This window comes from Macaca fascicularis, chromosome 16 (assembly GCF_037993035.2).
Source record: "Macaca fascicularis isolate 582-1 chromosome 16, T2T-MFA8v1.1".
NCBI lineage: Eukaryota > Metazoa > Chordata > Mammalia > Primates > Cercopithecidae > Macaca > Macaca fascicularis.
Window position 1 is genome coordinate 65430864 of NC_088390.1, and position 22828 is coordinate 65453691.

General features: G+C 53.1%; 1 protein-coding gene across 12 annotated transcripts; it reads right to left on the bottom strand.

Annotated features, from left to right (window-relative positions):
- Positions 1-3067: 3067 nt before the first annotated feature.
- On the bottom strand, positions 3068-21160 carry ITGA2B (integrin subunit alpha 2b). 12 transcript variants are annotated; one of them, XM_005584431.4, is made up of 30 exons: positions 20941-21160; positions 17370-17491; positions 17184-17281; positions 16909-17074; positions 16638-16687; positions 16517-16562; positions 16296-16424; positions 15886-15933; positions 15660-15703; positions 15435-15488; positions 15244-15296; positions 14837-15048; positions 12201-12383; positions 11916-11961; positions 11703-11807; positions 11563-11618; positions 11319-11470; positions 11009-11134; positions 9967-10034; positions 9686-9833; positions 9023-9115; positions 8336-8415; positions 7628-7708; positions 7406-7505; positions 7154-7306; positions 6912-7037; positions 6325-6438; positions 5987-6088; positions 5277-5393; positions 3068-3308 (listed from the first exon to the last, which is right to left on the bottom strand). In XM_005584431.4, the coding sequence occupies exons 1-30, from the start codon at positions 21126-21128 to the stop codon at positions 3249-3251; spliced, it is 3120 nt and encodes a 1039-aa protein (XP_005584488.4). In that variant the 5' UTR covers positions 21129-21160; the 3' UTR covers positions 3068-3248. The 12 variants fall into 12 exon arrangements, with proteins under 12 accessions (XP_005584488.4, XP_065387750.1, XP_073875959.1 ...); XM_065531678.1 differs by having other exon boundaries at positions 8336-8499; XM_015438608.4 differs by lacking the exon at positions 3068-3308 and having other exon boundaries at positions 4820-5393.
- Positions 21161-22828: the final 1668 nt, after the last annotated feature.

A 22828-nucleotide genomic window follows, 5' to 3' on the forward strand; every position in this document is an offset into this window, starting at 1 on the left:
CAGGTCTAAATCCGAGTCTCTATGATCCAGCTCACATTTATGTCTTGTCTATAAGGACAAATGCCAAATGCTTTGCTGGATCAAGATAAGTTGACTGGAGCCATCCAATTGCAATGATGGAAGGAGGAGGCAATTTGGCTGGTGTTCAAAGATCACTGCTTAATCTTTTCTTAAATGCGTTCAGTCACCCAAATAGAAACCTGTTCCGAAACTTGCCATGCATGTATGTCAAAATATTCTTTTCAGAATTTACTATTTACACCTTTGGGTAAAATCAAATACCAACAGCTTTTGCTGTTGTATTGTTCATCAATGGCTTCCCCCAACACTTGGCGTCAAGTCCAAAGTCCTCCCCATGGCCACGGGGTGTTCCTGCCCCCATCCCCCATCTCCTGGACCCTCACCCACCTGCCTCCAGCCACATGGGCCTCCTTGCTTTTTTTGAACACACTAAGCCAGCTCCTACCTCAGGGCCTTTTCACTGGCTGCTCTTTCTTTCCAGAACATTTTATCTTCATGTAGCTGCATGGCTCAGTCATTCATCTCCCTGCTTATCTCATCAAAGAGGCCTTCCCTGACCACCCTACCTAAAATGTTAGCAGCACCCCTCCAAACATCCACCATATATATATATATATATATATATATTTTTTTTTTTTTTTTTGAGATGGAGTGTCGCTCTGTTGCCAGGCTGGAGTATGCCTCCTAGGTTCAAGTGATTCTCCTGCCTCAGCCCCCTGAGTAGCTGGGATTACAGGTGTCCACCATCATGCCTGGCTAATTTTTGTATTTTTAGTAGAGACAGGGTTTCTCCATGTTGGCCAGGTTGTTCTCCAACTCCTGACCTGAGGTGATCTGCCCGCCTTAACCTCCCAAATGCTGGGATTACAGGTCTGAGCCACCACACCTGGTCCACCCACATACAATCTATCACTCTCTCGTCACCTTTATTTTCACTCACAGCACTGACTGCCACTGACCATACATTTATTTATTTGTTTACTTTACTTTTTACCTCTGCAATGTAAGTTCCAGGAGGGCAGGGACATTGCTTTGTTCACTGCTGCATCCCAGCACTGGAATAGTGCCAGGCATGCAGTAGGTTCTCCATGATTATTTATTTTTATTTTTAATTAAAAAAATTTTTTTTAGCCAGGGTCTCAGTCTGTCACCCAGGCTGGAGTGTAGTGGTGAGATCAAGGCTCACTGTAGCCTTGGCCTCCCGGGCTCAAGCAATCCTCCTGCCTCAGTCTCCTGAGTACCTGGGTCTACAGGCACACACCACCACACCTAGCTAGCAATTTTTATTTTCATTTTTATTTTTGAGATGGAGTTTGGCTTTTGTTGCCCAGGCTGGAGTGTAATGGCACAATCTCGGCTCACTGCAACCTCTGCCTCCCAGGTTCAAGTGATTCTCCAGCCTCAGCCTCCCAAGTAGCTGGGATTGCAGGCGCCTGCTACCATGGCCAGCTAATTTTTTTGCATTTTTAGTACAGACGAGGTTTCACCATGTTGGCCAGGCTGGTCTTGAACTCCTCACCTCAGGTGATCTGCCCACCTCGGCCTCCCAAAGTGCTGGGATTACAGGCGTGAGCCACCTCACCCGGTCAATTTTTATTTTTTCAGAGACAGAGTCTTTCTCTGTTGCTCAGGCTGGAGTGCAGTGGCACGATCATAGCTCACTGCAGCCCAAAACTCCTGGGCTCAAGTGATCCTCCTGCCTCAGCCTCCCAAAGTGCTAGGATTACAGGCATGAGCCACCATGCCTGACCAATAAATATTTATTGAACCCAGGAATGAACAAATCCCTCAGGACTCCAGGGAGACCTCCGTACCTCTGCCTCTCAGCTGTACTCACCACAGCTGGAGAGCTGTCTTCCATCCTCATCTTCTTTCCTGGCTAAAGGCTCTTCTTGGTGGGTAGCCAGGGAGCAATGCTCGCTCTCTCTTCCCTGGCATGATGCTGCCTTCCTCAGGCAACAGCTGAGCCAGCCTCCCTCTGCCCCTTCTCACTCCAAACAGCTTTAAAGGCCTTTTTTGATAGAAAGGCAGGTAGAGCATGTTATTTTTCCACACCTCAGGTCATTGTGAAGTTTACCCTTCCAAAATTGTAACAAATATGCTATTTAAAGCTGCCCTGGCTGGGTGCCGTGGTTCACGCCTATAATCCCAGCACTTTGGGAGGCCGAGGTGGTGGATCACCTGAGGCCAGGAGTTCAAGACCAGCCTGACCAACATGGTGAAATCCCTTCTCTACTAAAAATATGAAAATTAACCAGCTGTGGTGGTGTGCTCCTGTAGTCCCAGCTACTCAGGAGGCAGAGGCAGGAGAATTGCTTGAACCTCTGAGGCGAAGGTTGCAGTGAGCCAAGATTATGCCATTGCACTCCAGCTTGGGCAAGAGTGAGATTCTGTCTCAAAAATAAAAAATAAATTAAATAAATAAAGCTGCCCACCAAGGACACAGCCTGCCTTCTCTGATGCTCCCACCCCATCACCTGCCCTCCCATCCCATCCTGCCCTTAGACATGTTCATCCCTCTCCAGTCTTCCTTGAGGCCCTGCCACCCTTTCTCCTTTTTTTTTTTTTTTCCCTTTGAGACTGGAGTTTCGCTCTTGTTGCCCAGGCTGGAGTGCAATGGCGCAGTCTTGGCTCACTGCAAACTCTGCCTCCTATATTCAAGCGATTCTCCTGCCTCAGCCTCCCAACTAGCTGGGATTACAGGCATGCGCCACCAGGCCCAGCTTATTTCATATTTTTAGTAGAGATGGGGTTTCTCCATGTTGGTAAGGCTGGTCTCGAACTCTCAACCTCAGGTGATCCGCCCACCTCGGCCTCCCAAACTAGTGGGATTACAGGCAGGAGCCACTGCGCCTGGCTCTCCCTCTTTTCTTATACCTGCCACCCCAACTCTGCACTCCCTGATACTCCCCAAAGACAGTGATTTGCACACTTTGCCCTGGCAGAGACCTTCTCTGTTCACACTTCCACCAGCCCTAGGTCCCTGTCCAAAACATTTCTTTGGTCCTCTCTCCTCTGGCCCCAAAAGGAGGCAGCATGCTCGGCATCAGGGCTCAGTCTCTTTATTAGGCAGCAGGAGGGGGTGACCCAGCTCTGTTGGGAGGGAAATGACACCAAGAGGACCCCATGGAATAGCTCCAACCCAAAGCTTGGAGGCAACTCATTGGAGAAGGGGTGGTGCAGGTAGCATGCCCAACACTCCTGCTAGAACAGTATAGGCTGCACCATCACTCCCCCTCTTCATCATCTTCTTCCAGGGGTGGCCGGTTCCGCTTGAAGAAGCCGACCTGGGGGTACACGGGGGCCAAGGTCAGGGTATAGAGATGATCTGTCAGCCCCAGAGCACGTGTGAGGAAGTATGCTAGCTACGAGCGCCTCTCTGGACCAGCACAGAACACGAACCCCACTGTACTCACAAATGGATGCCTTTTGACATTTACAGATAATGCATGGAACAAATTGTTGGGTTTTTGTTTTTTCTCCCGAGTTTTTTTTTTTTTTTTTTTCTTTTTTTTAGATGGAGTCTCACTCTGTCACCCAGGCTGTAATGTAGTGGCTCGATCTCGGCTCAATGCAGCCTCCACCTCCCGGGTTCAAAAAAATGCCTCATGCCTCAGCCTCCCAAGTAGCTGGGTTTACAGGTGTGTGCCACCACACCCAGCTAATTTTTAGTAGAGATGGGGTTTCACCCTGTTGGCCAGGCTGGTCTCAAACTCCTGACCTCAGGTAATCTGCCTGCCTCAGCCTCCCAGTGTGCTGGGATTTACAGGCATAAGCCACTGTGCCTGGCCTCTGAATTTTTCTATTTTATTTTTAGAGACAGGGTCTTTCTCTGTTGCCCAGGCAATCCTCTCACCTCTTAGCCTCCCAAGCAGCTGGGACTACAGGTGTGAACTACCACACCTGACTAATTTTTTTAAAAAAACTTTTTTGTAGAGATGGAGTCTCACTATGTTGTCCCAAACTCCTGGCCTCAAGTGCTCCACCGCACCTGGCCCCCATCTGGAATTTTTATTTTATTTTATTTTATTTTATTTTTGAGACGAAATCTCACTCTGTTGCCCAGGCTGGAGTGCAGTGGCGCAATCTTGGCTCACTGCAACCTCTGCCTCCCTGGTTCAAGTGATTCTCCTGCCTCAGCCTCCTGAGTTGCTGGGACTACAGGCGTGCGCCACCATGCCTGGCTAATTTTTGTATTTTTAGTAGAGACGGGGTTTCACCATGTTGGTCAGGCTGGTCTCCAACTCCTGACCTTGTGATCCGTCTGCCTCGGCCTCCTAAAGTGCTGGGATTACAGGAGTGAGCCACCGCACCCAGCCTGGAATTTTTCTTATACTGAAGTTTGTGTCTACGTGACTCGAGCATATGATGGTATGTGTTCGATTATTGTGGGTCTAGTGTGTGGTTTTCCCTGAAAGCACTATGTCTTCCCTTCAGTGTACTTGAGACTTCTCCAGGTGCAGAGGAGCGAGTGACCCTCCAGGGCCACATAGGAAGCGAGGAATAGGGTCTAAACCAGTCCTTGGACCTCTTACCTCACTCAAGGGGAAGGGCAGAGCTAGGAGGAAGTGCGTCTTGTCCTCAAGACCAGCCAGGAATTCCTGGAGGCAGAACTTACACCCTATATACCCTCTATATCCTCTGATTCTTTCTGGTGGCAGGGGTGTCTAAAGGCCCCAGAATTTCAGGCGCTGTCCTTTCCAGTAGTATGTACCTGGAAGTGTTCCCAGGAGAATGACATTTTTTGGGTTTGTGTGTTTGTTTTACCTTTTTTGCTCTACTAGAGAAATACATTCTATTTCTTTCTTTCTTTCTTTTCTTTCTTTCTTTCTTTCTTTTTTGGAGATGGAGGCTCGCTCTGTTGCCCAAGCTGGAGTGCAGTGGCGTGATCTTGGCTCACCGCAACCTCCGCCTCTACTGCCTCAGCCTCCCGAGTAGCTGAGATTACAGGCATGTGTCACCACGCCTGGCTAATTTTGGTATTTTTAGTAGAAACGGGGTTTCACCATTTTGGCCAGGCTGGTCTCGAACTCTTGACCTCAGGTGATCTACCTGCCTTGGCCTCCCAAAGTGCTGGGATTACAGGTGTGAGCCACCCCACTGGGCCGAGAATGACATTCTAATAATGGAGACATAGATCCCTGGTCCCTGGATTACCCACTTGGGTGGGCCACCATCTCTCCTTGACTCCCTGTGAGGCAAGGCGGGGCCAAGCCTGTGCCCCACTGGAGATTCCACTGTCCTTCACACCTCACCTTCCACATGGCCAGGACCAGGATGGTGAGCAGCAGCAGGCCGCCCAGCACACCCACCAGCACCCACCAGATTGGAATGGCCCTCTCCTCCAAGGCCCGAAGCAGCTGTGTCCGCACCTGGGGGCAAACCCACGTGTCTTCTCAGTCACCTTGACACCTGCCTTTCCTTCTTTCCTTCCCTCCTTCCTTCCTTCCTTCCTTCCTTCCTTCCTTCCTTCCTTCCTTCCTTCCTTCCTTCCTTCCTTCCTTCCTTCTTTCTTTCCTTCTTTCTTTCTTTCTTAGATGGAGTCTCACTCTGTCACCAGGCTAGAGTGCAGTGGCGTGATCTCCACTCACTGCAACCTCCACCTCCTGGGTTCAAGAGATTCTCCTGCCTCAGCTTCTCGAGTAGCTGGGACTACAGGTGCGTGCCACCACGCCCAGCTAATTTTTGTATTTTTAGTAGAGACAGGGTTTCACCATGTTGGCCAGGATGGTCTCAATCTCTTGACTTCATGATCCACCTGCCTCAGCTTCCCAAAGTGCTGGGATTACAGGCATAAGCCACCACACCCGGCAGACACCTGCCTTTCATAAAGACTCAAACCTCAGGCTGGTGACCTCCAGCCATGCCACCCACCCATACCACCCCTCAGACCTTCCTGACTGGTCACTGACTGGGGACAATGGGTCCTGCAGGACTGGTCTCTGCTCCAGCCCCCCACACTCACCTGAGCTTCCCCTCGTGGCAGGCTGAGCGGGGGCACGGCATAGGGGAGGGAGGACACGTTGAACCATGCCTGTGACTGCAGCACAAACTGATCCAGTGGCCTCTGGACAGGTTGGGGTTGAAAGCCATAAACACCCACACGAGGCCTATTGGTTGCAGGAGTCCGGGTCCCACACTCCCGGCGGGGAAGCCCTGCCTCTGGCCTAATCCCCTGCAATCCCCCAAAGTAAACCTTGCCTTCCCTCTCTTCCTGCCTTCCCACACCAAACCCCGCCCCTCCCAGAGCAAAGTGGTCCCCGCCTAGAAGGCCCGGCCCTGCCACCCTACGGCCCGCCCCACCTGGTGGAGGCTGGGCAGCCACAGGAAAGCCAGCACCGTGACCATGGCCCGCTGCCCGCGCGCCATCTCCTGCAGGTCACACTGCACCACAGTACAGGGCGCCGAGTCGCAGCTCTGAGGGGAGGCATCGTCAGTTCCCAGCCCATCCTGGCCCATCGCCCCATCACCCCCCGGCCCTTACCCCCAGGACCCAACGCAGAGGGGGCCGGGGGTTCAGGGAGCGATGGCCTCCCCATCAGGAAGGGCCTTGGATCCAAGCTTCGGATGCTGGCTCTCCACGGGCTTGCTCACATAGTCCCAGAGATGCAGGGAGGGTCATACCCCAGCACGCAATGCCCAGAGCTATGATAACCTTGCTTTGGCATTATTTTATGTTCCTTAATGTACTGGGAAGCTTTAAAAAAGTGCAGGTGTCTTTCAGCTCACCCCAGACACAAGCCAGTGTGCTCCTCCATGTTGAAGTGCTCCGTGGGACCAAGCGTGGCCCACAGAGGCCCACAGCGCACCCGGACCCCTCTCCCTCCTCCCATCCCCTCTGCCCCTTGGGCCCCGGGGAGGCCCCACTGGAGACCAGAGAGCCTGCTCACTACGAGAACTGGATCCTGAAGCCTCGAGGGCTGCTCGGGCTCTGGCAGGAAGATCTGTCTGCGATCCCGCTTGTGGTGGGCCGGGTGAACGGGGGAGGGGCTGGGGGTGGGCAGCCCCCAGTCCACCTGGTAGGGCAAAGGAGTGGTCAGGCCCAGGTCTCTGCCGAACCCCAGCCCACAGAGGTGCCCCGGTGGTTGGTCTGGGGCCCCCTTCACAGCTCTTTCTTCCACCCAGCTCTCACCTTGAGGGGGTTGACAGGAGGCTGTGGGAAGCACTGAAGGCCCCCCTGGGGCTGTATATCCAGGATGTAGAGCAGGTCAGAGTGCTGGGACTGCCCCGGGAGGTGGATGCTGAGGTGAAGGCCATTCACAGTCCCAGGGCCATTGTTGTGGAGCTGGAGGGGTGGTGGTGGCAGGGTGCGGGGAGCTCAGCCCCTCACCCGGAGTTCTAAGGACTCGCTCACCCCAGCCCGGGACGCGAGGCTCCTCCCTACCTCATAGGTGTGCTCCACTTTGGGTCCCCGGCTGTCCAAGCTGTTCTGCTCCCTGTCACCTTCTTCTGCAGCCACCACCAGGGAGGCTGGAAAGGAGTTCCTGCAGGTGCCCAAGACCCCCAGAGAGAGTGTGATGCCCTGACTGGCCTGTGGGGTTCCCCAGCGCCCCCTGGAGTTGAGAGCCCTGAATACCACCTCCATTCTCCACCCCTGGCCTCTCACCCTCGCAGCTCCACTTGGGCCTCTGCCCGGACTGGCACATCCAGCAGCACAATCTTGCTGTTTGGATTCTGGCTGTTCTTGCTAGAGGGGAGGGGATGAGGAGAAACAGGGCCAGGGACACCAGCCCAGTGACTCTCTGAGGGTGAGGCCAGAATTTTAGAGAGTTCAGAGAAAGCTAATTATACAAACAGCATGCCACACTGAAGTTAGGCCTTGGGAAAGAACGTCCTCTACGGCTCCAAGACTCAGATGTAAGTCTCTGAGGAAGAAAGGGAACTAGGCTTCTTCAAAGACCTTTTTTTTTTTTTTTTTTTTTTGAGACGGAGTCTCGCTCTGTCACCCAGGCTGGAAGGCTGGAGTGCAGGGGCCCAATCTCAGCTCACTGCAACCTCCTCCTCCCAGGTTCAGTTCAAGCTATTCTCCTGCCTCAGCCTCCTGAGTAGTTGGGATTGTAGGTGCACACCACCACACCCAGCTAATTTTTATATTTTTAGTAGAGATGGGGTTTCACCATGTTGGCCAGGTTGGTCTCCAACTCCTGACCTCCAGTGATCCGCCTGCCTTGGCCTTGCAAAGTGCTGGGATTACAGGTGTGCACCACCGTACCTGGCCTCAAAAGACCCTTTTGTATGGAAGGGAGCTGAGGGGCTCTGCACGGGGGTCAGACAGGGGAAGGGTGGTGGGTAGGCACGCTTGCTGGGTCAGTACCTCCGGATCTGCAGCTGGAAGGACACAGACTCCCCAGCCTCTTCCAGATTCCCCACGCTCACCAACATCGCAATTCCTATCTGGGAGATGAGGAGGGTCAAGGTCACTGCCCAAATGCTCCACTTCGGACAGCTCTGCCCTGAATGTGGCCTCCAGTCTTCACCCTTCAAGATCACCATTATTCTTTCTTTTCTTTCTTTTTTCTGAGATGGAGTCTTGCTCTGTCACCCAGGCTGGAGTGCAGTGGCATGATCTCGGCTCACTGCAACCTCCACCTCTCAGGTTCAAGTGATTTTCCTGCCTCAGCCTCCTGAGGAGCTGGGACTATAGGCATGCGCCACCATGCACAGGTAATTTTTGTATTTTTAGTAGAGATGGGGTTTCGCTGTTGTCCTGGCTGGTCTTGAACTCCCGACCTCATGATCCACCCATCTCGGCCTCCCAGTGTGCTGGGATTACAGGCGTGAGCCACCGCGCCAGGCCACCATTATTATTTCTATTTTACCTGGAAGCCCACTGGGTAAAGGGGCTCAGAGAGGGAAAGTCACTCACCCAAGCACATGGGGCGAGGGAGTGTGAGGTCCAAGATTCTGGCCCAGAACTATGCGGTTCTAAAACCTCACCCCTAAAATCTGGTTGTTCACGAGCCACTGGTGGAGACCCGGCACCACGACCCAGCAGCCTCACCTGGGTGTTCTTCTTCATGGGATTGCCCAGCTCACACAGCACCACCCTGGTCTCATTCTCTTTCTTCTGGTTACAGATGAGTCTCTCAAAGCCCTTCAGGAGAGCAGTTTCAAGAAAGAAATTACAGAGCATCAGCGTCATATATATATATTTAAGCTCCCTTGGAAGGTCTGGAAAGATTTGTGTGCCAAGGTAGGGAGGGGGGTTTCTTGGGGTGGGATCTCAAGGGACTGTCACATGCTAGTGTGTGTATTGCTGTAGCACTATTACTTTTTATGCATTTTCATTTTGGAAATAAAAAACACAAAGCATTAGAGTATGACCCCATTATTATAAACTACATTAACAACATAAAAAATAAATATATACTTATGTGAGTGCCAGTCAATATTGAAAAAAAGACTGGAAGGAAATCCTCCAAATGTTAACAGAGGTTCCTGTCAACATTTGGTTCCTAAGCCTTTTTTGTTTTTCTGGTTTTTGTAATAGAGTTCTGGAATTCTGTGCCATTAGCAAGTATTCCTCTTTCAAATAAAAAAATAAAAAATTACATCTTTGACAGCAAAGCAGAAGAGAAGAGAGACTCTCAGGGAGGGAGACGAGAGAGCCAAGGCTCCAGCGACTCCCAGGTCCTGTGTACTGTTCCCAGGGTGGGGGCTGTACCTCAACGTTGCTTCGGGCCCGCATGTAGTGGGCCCCCTGGGGCAGGTGCACGGCCAGCTCTGCTTCATAGGCTCCCTCGCCCTCGTTGGCTGTGTCCATCTGCAGCTCCAGGACATTATCTGCCCCAACTAGGAGCGGGGAGCCTGTCCTGTGGGGAAAGAGGAGTGAAGCCAGATGGCCTGGGTCTGGGCCCAGGATGTGGGAAGAGAGGGGACTCAGGTGGGGAGCAGGTATGACAGGCAGAAAGGGCCAGGATCGGGCGGAGTGGGAGGCCTCCTCACACGCTGGCAGTGAGCTGAAGCTGGGGCACACACACGTCATCTTCCCCGCAGTCCAGGACGATTCGTGTCTAGGGGGACACATTGGGGTGTGTGGGTAAGCTGGGGACGTGTGAGGTTTGGGGATTACATCAGGGTGAGGAAAACAGTGGGCTTTGGGTTCACATAGGGGCTTAGGGAGTAAGAAGATCTGAGGATGAAAAGGAGTTTGGAGATGGGGCTCTGGGGTTTATTTGGAGGTTTGAGACAATGTCAGGGTTTATCAATTTACATTAGAGCTTAGAGGATACTGGGATTGTTAGGTGTTTATTTTATTTTTTTGGAGACAGAGTCTTGCTCTGTCGCCCAGGCTGGAGTGCAGTGGCACAATCTTGGCTCACTGCAAGCTCCACCTCCCTGGTTCACGTCATTCTCCTGCTTCAGCCTCCCGAGTAGCTGGGACTACGGGCGCCCACCACCACACCTGGCTAATTTTTTTTGTGTGTATTTTTAGTAGACATGGGGTTTCACCGTGTTAGCCAGGATGGTCTCGATCTCCTGACCTCGTGATCTGCCCACCTCGGCCTCCCAGCCTCCCAAAGTGCTGGCATTACAGACATGAGCCACTGCTCCCGGCCTTTTTTTTTTTTTTTTTTGAGACAGAGTCTCGCTCTGTCACCCAGGCTGGAGTGCTGTGGCACAATTACTGCAACCTCTGCCTCCCGGGTTCAAGTGATTCTCCTGCCTCAGCCTCCCAATTAGCTGGAATTACAGGTGTGCATCACCATGCCTAGCTAATTTTTTTGTATTTTTAGTAGAGATGGGGTTTCACTATGTTGGCCAGGTCAGTCTCCAACTCCTGACCTCAGGCAATCCGCCCACCTCAGTCTCCCAAAGTGCTGGCTTTTACAGGTGTGAGCCACCTCGACTGGCCGGAGTTTGAGGTTTTCATTACGGTTTGGAATCACATCAAGGTTTTGGGGTTCACATTGCATCTTGGTACTAACTCTAATCTTGACTTCTCAGGGGTCCTGCACCTCCCTTGCTTGTCCACACCTGTCCCTACCTGCTCCTGCACATGGGTGTCTCCATGCAGCACGACAGCAGGGGCCATTCCAGCCTCCGTGGGCGGCAGGGACACATTGAGGCTGAGCACAATGGGGCTCAGCTTGTCCCGGAATTCTGCCTCATCCTAGGACGGGGGCAAGAGTCAGGCCATCTTGCTGCCATACACATCCCACCTTCTGGCCAGTAGGCACCGTGTCCTGACTACCCCCGGACTCACAGCACCCAGCTCAGTACCCTGGGGCTGGAAGAACAAGTGCAGTGGGTGTGTTCTACTCGCCCAGCCCTGCCAATCCCCTGCCTGGGCGTACTCGAAGGAAGGCCATGGTGGTGTGGCAGATGGGGCTGTGCTTTCCGCCCAGATCCAGGTTCAGGGTGGTGCCTGCCTGTTGAGAGCCCAGCAGCAGCACCCGCCGGCCCTGGCGGGGCTTCTGCCGGTCCAACTGCAGCTCGGCATTTAGGGCTGGCAGGGCAAGCAGAAGAGTCAGGACCTCCCTGGCCAGCCTCCGGGGGAGTCCAAGCCCATCTCCCTCCTATCCCCTTCATGCCACTCACACAGCTTCTGAGGAATGTTGTGCCCAGTGGCTCCAACACACATCTGGATTTTGAAGCTGCAAAGACGTAAGTGGGGCTCAGGGGTTGGGGCCTTTCTGAGGTCCCAGATCCTTCAAGGCCCATGCCCTCTGCCTCCTCACCAGCTCACGGGTGTCTTGGTCTGGGGTAGGACACAGCTCTTCACAGCAGGATTCAGTGAATCTTGTACCAGTAGCTGGACGGAGGCCTTCACCACTGGCTGAGCTCTGATGGGATGGGGTGATGGGGTAGGCTTGCCACTGTGGCTCCTCCTGGCCTGGCCTCCTCTGATGGCATGGGACCTTCCCCATCCTGCCCCTGGAGCCAGCGCTTACCTGTACACAGCCACCTGGTTGGCCCCGTAAGCTCCCACAATCAGGTCTACAGACATCGAGGAAGGGGTCAGAATTGGCCATTAGAGAGGGCGTGGGATCCCTCATCTCATCTTCCCAGGGGTTTCCCCACACCACCTCCCCCACTGGAGGTTTCACCCAGCCCCTCTGGCAGTCCACAGTGGGACACCAGGCCAGCCATGAGCCCCTGGCTGTGTCTCTCGGCACTTCCAGCAAAAGTCCAAGGGCCTTTCTTGGGCATTTCTAACTGGAGGCAGTCTAGGGCACCTGGGTATCCGTTGTCATCGATGTCTACAGCACCTCGAAGGGAGAAGCCAAAGGCAGAGCCTGTGGGGAAGGGGCTGTCCAGGACCTGGGAGGGACGTGAACTCAGCCCCTCACTCTGACCCAGGAACACCAGCACTTGGCCCCGGCCACTGGGACCCCCGTAGGGGGCAGCCACTGCAATGTCTGGAAGAGTAACAGAAAGGGAGTGGCTGATTGTTATTCAGCCTCCCTAGATGACTGTAAAGCTTTCCTGAGCTTCTCTGGGCACATCCCAGGAGACCGGGAAAGGGGTACAAAGGGTAGGTGAAGGAGGCGCTGCCTTACCCTCCAGGAGTTGACAATCAGGTGGGAGAGGGACCTGCCAAGTAGGATTGTTATAAAAACAGTGACAACTCTCACTGTCTATTGAGGAAAATATATCCTGAAAATTAAGCATCATTATTCCTTTTTCTAAATTTATTATTATTATTATTATTATTTGAGATAGAGCCTTGCTCTGTTGTCCAGGCTGGAGTGCAGTGGTGCGATCTCGGCTCACTGCAACCTGTGCCTCCCCCGTTAAAGTGATTCTTGTGCCTCAGCCTCTCTAGTAGCTGGGATTACAGACGCCTACCACCATGCTCGGCTAATTTTTGTATTTTTAGTAGAAACAGGGTTTCACCACATTGGCCAGGCTGGTCTCGAACTCCTGACCTCAAGTGATCTGCTCACTTTGGGCTCCCAAAGTGCTGGGATTACAGGTGTGAGCCACCTTTTAACATTTTTTTATTTTTAAGACAGTCTTGCTCTGTCATTCAGGCTGGAGTGCAGTGGTGCAACCATGGCTTACTGCAGCCTCAACCTTCTGGGCTAAAGCGATCCTCCCACCTCAGCTTCCCAAGCAGTTGAGACTACAACCACCATGCCCAGCTAATTTTAAAAAAATTTTATAGAGACAAGATATCCCTGTGTTGCCCAGGCTGGTCTCAAACTCTTCGGCTCAAGTGATCCTCCTGCCTCGGCCTCCCAAAGTGCTGGGATTCCGGGTGTGAGCCACCGTGCCTGGCCATCTAGCATCTATTTCTAACCTCTCCATTCCATCAAGCTCCCAGCCCCGTCATTTCCTTCAGCAGGTGACATAATCCCTTACTTCAGGAAGAGAAGCAGCCCACTGTTATGCTATAATCCCATACTGACTTTCTTCCCGCTTCCCCATTTGACCCTGGAAGAGGTTTCCCTCCTTTACCCTGACACTGGGCCAGTCATCCTCCCACTCCCTGAGGCATCACAGGGACTCTCTGCTGGCTCATCCCCCCATTTCCCCACAACATCATTTTCAACCTACTCCATGTTCTTCCACATTGAAATAATCTTCCCTTGACCCTCATCTCTTTTCCATAATCACCTTTTCTCTTTTTCCTCTCATAGTCAAACATGTCCTTTTTTTTTTCTTTCTATTCCTCAAATTCCTTTTTACCACAAACCTGTTGAAAGAGCTGTTTACATTAGCTGCCTCCAATTTTTCACCTCCATTCATACCTTACCCAATTGCATTCTGGCTTTTGACCCTACCTTGACCTGAATCAATTTATGTCACTGTCACCAATAACCTCCTCCCCTCTTTTTCTTTCTTTCTTTCTTTTCTCTCTCTCTCTCTCTTTCTCTTTCTCTCTTTCTTTCTTTCGCTGACATGGAGTCTTGCTCTGTTGCCCATGCTGGAGTGCAGTAGTGGCGCGATCTCAGCTCAGTGCAACCTCCACTTCCTGGGTTCCAGAGATTCTCCTGCCTCAATTTCACAAGTAGCTGGGATTACAGGCATGAGCCATCGTGCCCGGCACCCTCTTCTTGCTAAAGCCCATGGATATTTCTCCAGCCCCATCGAATTGTACCTTGCAGCAGCATCAGGAGCTGCAGCACCCACTTCCTCCTGCACATGCTTTTTAACACATGCTCTTCCTTGAGTCCCTGGCCATCACACCCCCTGGGTTCCCTCCTCCCTCTCTGGACACTTCTCCGTCTCTTCCTCAGACTCACCTCCTGTATGAGTCACCTAAATGCTTTTGCTCCCCAGGGCTCTATCCTGGGCCTCTTCTAATTTCACAGGTCCCGGGACCTCATCCACTTTCCCCAAACCCCTGTCTCCCATTCAGATCGATCTTGTGGAAGCGGGGAAAGCCACTCCCACTGTTCTTTGGATATTTCTGCCTAAAGCACCCAAGCCCTTCAAGCTCAACAGGTCCAGAGCTAAACTGCTGATCTCCCACCTCTCCCCAGCACCTGCTGCACGGCCTGAGTTCCAGGCAGTGGAGGGCATCACAGGCACCCAACTCCAATCTCTCCCCTGGCCCCACATCCAGTCTCCCACCAAGTCCTAAGAATCCAAGTCCTAAATATCTGTGAAGTCACTCCCATCTCTAACTCCACTGCCAAAATCCACATCCAGGTGGTCATTGTCTCTTGCCCGGATTAAGGCAAACACATCCTAATTAGTCTCCTTCATCTCTCCCATCTGCTCTCCATTTAGCACCCCAGGTGTCTAAGCTACATACTTATATGCTTAAAACCCATCCTCGTTCTGGCTGCCCTCAGGCCAACTCCATGCTTTTTGTGTGTCTGTTAACCCCTCTGCACCTAGTAGGGCTCCTCTCTTCCCTCACCATTGTAGCCATCCTGGTCGAGGTCGCCCAGGGGTGCGATGGCAGAGCCGAATCGCCCATAGAGCTGTGTGCCAGTCAGCAGGAGGCTGGGGGCACCCAGCGTGTGGGGGCCTCGCGGCTGCAGGAACAAATACACACGCCCCACTTCGGCCAGTTTTCGGTCTGCCCGGCTCTCCATATACAGTGGAGCGCCCACCAGCAGGTCATGCCTCCTGTGGGCCAGATGAGTGGTTATATGGGACTGGACCAGGGGGATGTTGGGGCTAGGGCCAAATCTCCCCCACCCTTGCTCTCCTGTTCCCCCGGTGAACACGTAACGTGAGAGGAGGGGCTAGGAAAGAGAGACAGAGGGCAGCTCTGGTAATTTGGGACCCAACTGGGTAGGGGTGGGGCATACCCCTCCTCACCCATCCCCGTTGACGTCAGTGACAGCCACTGAATGCCCAAAATACGAAGCCATCTGCAAGATGAGGAGCACCATCATTCAGGTCGCTGGACCAGCATCCTCTCTAAGAAATGGGCCCTCACCTCCCGTGAAATATTCTGAAGTCTCAGTTACCCCTCCACCCAGCCACTCCCACTGGGACCTGGCCCCCACCTGCTCTCCATGTAGCCGGTGCAGCCTCTGGAAGTAGGAGCCCAAAATTTCCACCTGCACGGACAGCGAAGGGGAGAGCATCATTCTTATACCCAAAGCAGCCTCCCACTCCAGGTGAGAAAGGGCGGTTTGGTGGCGGGGGGGGGGGGGGGGGGCGCTCAGGGGTTGTCAGCCTGAGGACTGGGATAAGGGGCTTCGGGATGCCCAGTTGGTGGGGGCACTTACCGCTCCCAGCGTCCAGCTCCAAGTGGGGGCACCGACGACATACTCTGGCGAAAGGGAGAGCCAGGTTCAGGGAATGAGAGCCTTAGACCCTACCCACTTCCCGCTCCCCGTTCTGCCCCCAGGGAAGATTTATGTGCGGGAAGATCTCCCTACACAGGGGAGATTCCAGGACGGCGCTCCTCCCCGGGCTGGGCTCCCTAACTCCCGCCCTAAGTGGATTTCTTGCCTGTAGTGTTGAGATCCCCGTCGAACTCGCCCACGGCCACCGAGTACCCTGAGGACACGGGCGCAAATTAGTCTTTCCCGGGGGAGGAAGCAGGGAGGGAACGGAGGGCAAGGAAGGAGGAGATTAAGGCCACTCAGCCCCAGCTCTGCCTTGTGCAGATGGAAAAACGGAGGCCTTCGAGGGGCCAAGCCCTGCCCCAGACTGCACTACGAGTACGCGGTGGAAGGGAGCGGTGGGCGCATGGGAGGTGGGCGGTCTGCGGGGAAGCCGCAGGAGCTGAGGGCGGGAGCGACTTAGGCGGTGGGCCGGCCGGCAGGGGTGGGCATGGAGGCTCCCGCAGGGGCAAGACCTGACCGTCTGCGGTGAGCGGTGACCCTTGGGGTGCTGGAAGTCTGGAAGGGAGGTGTTACCCCAGTAGCCGTCGAAGTACTCTGGGTTGCTGGAGTCGAAGGAGAGGCTCTGGGAGGACACGTGCCACAAAAGGATGCCTGGGCGGTAACTCGAGAAAATATCCGCAATTGGAGCCTGGGCCAGGAGACCTAGGGCCGGAGGGACAGCGGGTGTGGGGCCCAAACCCCAGGGGTCTCCCCGGGCCGCGAGAAGGGAGGGAGGTATACGGATGGGCACGTACCTAAGAAATAATAGCCTCCAGGAGCCCCAAGCACCAGCTCCCCGGCCTGGAAGGGAAGCCCTGAGGGTGAGAGGGGTCCCTGTTTGGGGGTCGCCCCCGTCCGCTTTTGCTCCCTACTTGCCTGAGTGACCACGGAGCTGAAGCCCGCTTCACAGTAACGCTTGTCCGAGCCTGCGGGAGACAAGGAGGAGGGGTCAGCGCAGGGCTGGAGGGAGGTGCGCGAGCGCCCGGAGGAGGGCTGGTGGGATCCTACAGGGGCGGGGCCTGGAGTCGGCTGGGCCCTGGGGCTAGGCCAGATCCAAAGCAAACGCTGCGGCGCTGGGGGCGGGATCCGATGGGGGCGGGACTAAGTCGTAGCGAGTGGGCGGGGCCAGGTCGTCAAGGGCGCTTACTAAAATTATTTTTCACGTAAATGCGGCTCAGAGTGTTCCCGCGACAGGGGGAGTACTCGGCGCGGCGGCCGCTCTCTGGCTGAGCCAAAAAGCAGCTGCCTACGGGCGTCTTCTCAGCCTCCTCGGTCTTTTCTAGGACGTTCCAGTGCTGCCAGGGGGCGCAGGCCTGGAGAAAGGCCACAGGAGAGTGGGGAAGGGCGCGAGACTTGAGCTCCTGCCGGCCCCGCGTGTCCCTGCCCCCGACTGTTCCCGGTGCCCTGTACCGCGGGACCCACCACAATGACGTCGCTCCAGCTGACGACCGACGCCCCTAGTCCTTGGCGGGCCTTGAAGGTTTGTAAAGTTTGGGAGCCTACATTTCGGGTCTCATCACCTGGAAGGCACAAGAAGGGGTGGAGCGCTGAAGCCCGGCAGTCCACGTCCCTCTGGCCCCACCCTTGCTCTCCTTGCCTGGGACTCACGGAGGTCAAAGAGTAGCGAGGGGCACTGGCCGCCCTCGGCCCTCCAGGGGCACAGGAACACGCTGCCCGTCTCCTCCTGGCTGGGACCCAGCGTCCGTGGGGCGCCCACCACGATGGCCACTCTGCATAGGAAAGCTGGGTGAGCGCCACGCAGATTCCAGCGTATCCCAGACCCTGGCGCCGGCGCTGGGAGCACTGCCCGGAAGGCGATGTGGCATGGGGGCACCGGACCATCTTTCCTCAATGACACCTCACAGACCATCGAGGTGTACTTCATCTTATGGACAGTGAAACTGACTCTCAGCGCGGGCAATCACGTGCGTAAAGTAACCCAGTGAGTTGAGAGTAAAGCTGGGACTATAAGGGGTTTGAGATCTTTGCTGAAAAAGACCTAAATTCTGTACAACATCTCCATCCTTCCACCCATAACAAGAACCAGAGGTTCACGTGCTCCCTAGAATGCCTGTCTTGACTGTTACCAGATCCCCTCTTTTTTTTTTTTTTTTTTTTTTTTTTGAGATGCAGTCTCGTAGTCTCCCTCTGTCGCCCAGGCTGGAGTGCAGTGGCGCGATCTCGGCTCACTGCAAGCTCCGCCTCCCGGGTTCACGCCATTCTCCTGCCTCAGCCTCCCGAGTAGCTGGGACTACAGGCGCCCGCCACCACGCCCGGCTAATTTTTTGTATTTTTAGTAGAGACGGGGTTTCACCATGTTAGCCAGGATGGTCTCAATCTTCTGACCTCGTGATCCGCCCGCCTTGGCCCCCCAAAGTGCTGGGATTACAGGCGTGAGCCATCGCGCCGGGCCCAGATCCCCTCTTGAGAGCTGGTTTTAATGAGGGAAGGTAGAAGGTACCTCTGAAGTGGGGCTGGAGTGTGTGTGCTGATAGAGATGAGGACCCTAGCAGATCTAGGTTTAAATCACAATTCTGCCATTTGTGAAATAGGAATACCAATTTCACAACCAATGACTTTTTCACAACCAATCAAAACGGTCAGGAGTAAATGTAATAAATACGAGTAATGGTTAGCATGGTCCCAGCCAAATACATAACAAATGCTCTTGAAACAATGCTATAATTTTAAAAAATAATTTTGTTGTTTTGAGACCGGGTCTCATTCTGTTGCCCAGCTGGAGTGCAGTAGCACGATCACAGCTCACTGTAGCCTTGATCTTCAGGGCTCAAGAAATCCTCTCCCCTCAGCCACCCGAGTAGCTGGAACTGTGGGTGTGCAACACCATGCCTAGCTAATTAAAAAACTTTTTTTTTTTTTTTTTGAGACGGAGTCTCGCTCTGTTGCCCAGGCTGGAATGCAGTGGCCGGATCTCAGCTCACTGCAAGCTCCGCCTCCCAGGTTAAAGTCATTCTCCTGCCTCAGCCTCCCTAGTAGCTGGGACTACAGGCGCCTGCCACCTCACCCGGCTAGTTTTTTGTATTTTTTAGTAGAGACGGGGTTTCACCGTGTTAGCCAGGATGGTCTCGATCTCCTGACCTCGTGATCCACCCGTCTCGGCCTCCCAAAGTGCTGGGATTACAGGCTTGAGCCACCGCGCCCGGCCAAAAAACATTTTTTTATAGGCCAGTCATGGTGGCTCACACCTGTAATCCCAGCACTTTGGGAGGCTAAGGGATTACAGGCGTGAGCCTCTGTGTCTGGTCTATAATTTTTTTTAACCGCAGAATGTTTAAGTAGTGCCAATGGGATCACTACTTATAGGAGGGGAGATAAGCAGGAGTGGGCACAGGAAGGAGTTGAGCTGATTCAGGCCCAATGACAGCATTCGCCAACACCCACAAGCTCTGGAGCTAGAATGACCTTTCAAAATTGTCAGAGTTGGCCGGGCGCGGTGGCTCACACCTGTAATCCCAGCACTTTGGGAGGCTGAGGCGGGCGAATCACCTGAGGTCAGGAGTTCGAGACCAGCCTGGCTAACATAGTGAAACCCCGTCTCTACTAAAAATACAAAAATTAGCCAGGCATGGTGGCATGCACCTGTAATCCCAGCTACTCGGGAGGCTGAGACAGGAAAATCGTTTGAACCCAGGAGGCGGAGGTTGCAGTGAGCTGGGATCATGCCATTGCACTCCAGCCTGGGCAACAAGAGCAAAATTCTGTCTCAAAAGAAAACAAGAAAAAAAAGGCCCGGCGTGGTGGCTCATGCCTGTAATCCCAGCACTTTGGGAGGCCAAGGCAGGCGGATCACCTGAGGTTGGGAGTTCGAGACTACCCTGACAGAAACCCCATCTCTACTAAAAATACAAAATTAACCGGGTGTGGTGGCACATGCCTGTAATCCCAGCTACTCGGGAGGCTGAGGCAAGAGAATCGCTTGAACCTGGAAGGTGGAGGTTGTGGTGAGCCGGAGATTGCACTATCGTACTCCAGCCTGGGCAACAAGAGCCAAACCCCGTCTCAAAAAAAAAAAAAAAAAAAAAAGAAAAGAAAAAAAAAGAATTGTTAGAGTTGATGAAAGAGGGAAAGAGGGCTGGACCCTTATCAAATGCCTCCCCACCCCCCGCCTCCACTCTCCCCACTCGCCCACTTCTCATTGTTCAGTCACTGGATGTGGGCCACCTTGGGAGGGGACTTTGAGTGAACTGGCTGTCTTCAGCAGGGACTTCCCACTTAGGGAAATCCCCTAAGTGGCTGACACTTGAAGGCTATCTGCCATTGCCACCCATTGCCACCCCCTGAAGCTGGTGGGCACTGTGTCTCTCACGGTAAGTAGCTCAGGGTACACACTATGAAGAGGAGCCAAGACTCTAATCTTGGGCACTCTTGATTCTGAAGCCTGATCAATACTAACCATTAATGACCTATTGCTTCTTTTCAAAAATTTATAATGTTGGTGGAGATGAGGGAAATGGAATAGAAATGCAAGATTGGGGAGGGTAGACAACTTTAGTTCTGCAAATCAATTTTAGGACATGTGCTCCTCTCCACATTTCTTTCTTTCTTTCTTTTTTTTGAGACAGAGTTTCGCCTAGGCTGGAGTGCAATGGCGTGATCTCAGCTCACCACAACCTCTGCCTCTCAGGTTCAAATGATTCTCCTGCCTCAGCCTCCCGAGCAACTGGGATTACAGGAATGCGCCACCATGCCCAGCTAATTTTTTTTTTTTTCTTTTTTTAGTAGAGACGAGGTCTCTCCATGTTGGTCAGGCTGGTCTTGAACTCTCGACCTCAGGTGATCCACCCGCCTTGGCCTCCCAAAATGCTGGGATTACAGGCGTGAGTCACCATGCCCAGCCTCCTCTCCACATTTCAAGGTGTTGAGGGTGGTGTGGTTCATACAACTGACCCTTGGGGAAAAAATAAAGCATCAACTCTTGTCTTCCCTTGGTTCTTGCTATAGTTTCAGTGCCCATCACCCACACCTGTGCCCTGCCCTTACACCTTCACCTGAGCCAGTCCCCCAGACCTCAGCATTCTTGACAAGAAATCAACCTGAATAGGCCCCACAAGTCACCTTGCTCAACTGCCATAACAAATGGGAAACTTGAAGCCCCCAGAAGCAGTGATGGGGAGGGGTCCTGCTCTTTCCCAATACCCAAACTTCCCTCATAGCTCACCTCCCATGGCTGTCCTTGTGGAAGTCCAGTGAAAACCCAAAGTGGCTGCCATTGGGGCCTGCATAGAAGGTGAGATGCACTGGGTCCAGGTTCAAGGCCCAGGCTGGAGGGGCAGCACAAGGTCCCAAGAGCAGCAGCACCCACTCCAGAAGCCAGAGGGCTTGCAGTGGACACAAAGCTCTGGCCATCTTCCTTCTTCCACAACCTCCCAGGCAGGAATGGACCAGCTCCTCCTTCTTCCCTTCAGATTCCTCCACAGGAAGTCTTTTCTTATCAAACTGCAACCCCAAGTAACTTGCTGAGCAATGGGCAGAGCAAAGGGCTATAGCCCCTGGACTCATGGTGGCTAGAATTGTCAGGAAGTGGGTGAGGCCATGCTCATGGCTGGATGCTCATAGCTGAAAGCCATGAGTCCTCCCTTTTCCTGAGAATAGTTTATTACCAAGTCCTATTGGTTCTGCCTATCAACGATGTCTCTTGAATCTTTACCCCATCTCTAATACCACCATGCTAGTCCAAGCCACCATCACTTTCTGCTTGGGATACCGTGATTGTGAACTGCTCCATACCTGTCTACTCTAGCCTACAGTTCTAATCTCCTCCCTTCCCCCATCTGGTTGTACAGCTGTGGTGCTTTGTGACTTAGCCAGAGGTTGGGGAAGGAGAAGGAAGCTGCTGCCCTCTGATAAAACCTGAGGCTGCTGTGTCTTTTTGGATATGGCATTTACCCGCTTCCTCCTAGGACCTTGGGCGGCCTCAACCAGCCATACTGGCGCAGCAGCTTCCTCACTTGTCTGTCTTGAGCCAAGTTTTAGTGTGGCCACAGCAGTGCAGTCAGTGCTGGGGACAGGGTGGTGAACGGACCTTGGTCTAGGTGGCAAGGATATTGGGGATAAAGTGGAGTTATTCCAGGGAATTTTGACTCACAGGTTCTGAGATTATGCATTAGCTGTTCAGTTGAAGGTAGGCCCTCAATCCTTTTTGGGTGACGGAGCTCTTGTCTAACCATTAAGACTTGATTCTGGTTGGGGTCTTTGCCTAGGGGAGCCTTCCCTGACTCCTCAGGCTGGCCGCATGGGCTAACACACATAGGCACAGTATTGAGCACACTGTTTACTCATGGTCTGTTCACAGGATTATGTAAATGAGTCCCTTGGGAGCAAGGCTCCTTGCTACAGCCCTAGAGACTACCCAAGAGTCCAACATGTAGTACGTGTATTGCCGAACGACTGGACGGAAACACACACTAAGGATGGAAGATGCAAATATAGGGTGACAAAGTGAAGGGATGAGTTTTGAGCAGAAAGGCTGTCATTTTCTCTGGGTAAGCGGAAGAGGAGGAGTGCCAAGTCTTACTGGCACTCGTGCCTTCCCAAAAAAGCAGGTTCTCAGGAAGGAGATTCAAGAGGTTTGCTAGGGGTAACCATAGCCACATTTTCCTTTTGATTTCTATTTTCCGACCAAACTTAACCATTGCTGTATCCTGCTCAACCACCCTGTGCCATTTTGAAGTCCCCTCATAATTTACTACCTCAGCATAGAGCTAAGAATCTTATCCTTTATAGGACAGGAAGCTAAAAGCCTAGACTTTGGTCTGAGCCTTCTTCATTGCTGAATTCCCAGTGTCAAGTACACGGGAGGCATGTGATTAATGTATTTGCTAGAATGAATACTTAACCCAGTCTTCTACTTACCTTCTATTCTCCCACTGTCCTCAGGTGAGTGAGTGCTGTATTACTGGTGTATTCTGTGAGGCCAAATATTAAGTCACATTTCACTCAAGTTTTCAATAAGTATTTACTCTGTTCAAAGCACTGTGTTGATAAAGGATACAAAGATAACCATCAGGCCAGATACAGTGGCTCACACCTGTAATCCCAGCACTTTG

What these genes read in the sequence shown, in the direction of transcription:
- ITGA2B (XM_065531677.2), bottom strand. Translation starts at nt 21,128, where the DNA reads ATGGCCAGAGCTTTGTGTCCACTGCAAGCCCTCTGGCTTCTGGAGTGG. An exon ending in CTTCAGCTCACTGCCAGCGT is followed by an intron (nt 9,834 to 9,966) that starts GTGAGGAGGCCT and finishes CTTTCCCCACAG; the next exon opens with GACAGGCTCCCCGCTCCTAG. An exon ending in TGCCACGAGGGGAAGCTCAG is followed by an intron (nt 5,394 to 5,986) that starts GTGAGTGTGGGG and finishes GTTTGCCCCCAG; the next exon opens with GTGCGGACACAGCTGCTTCG.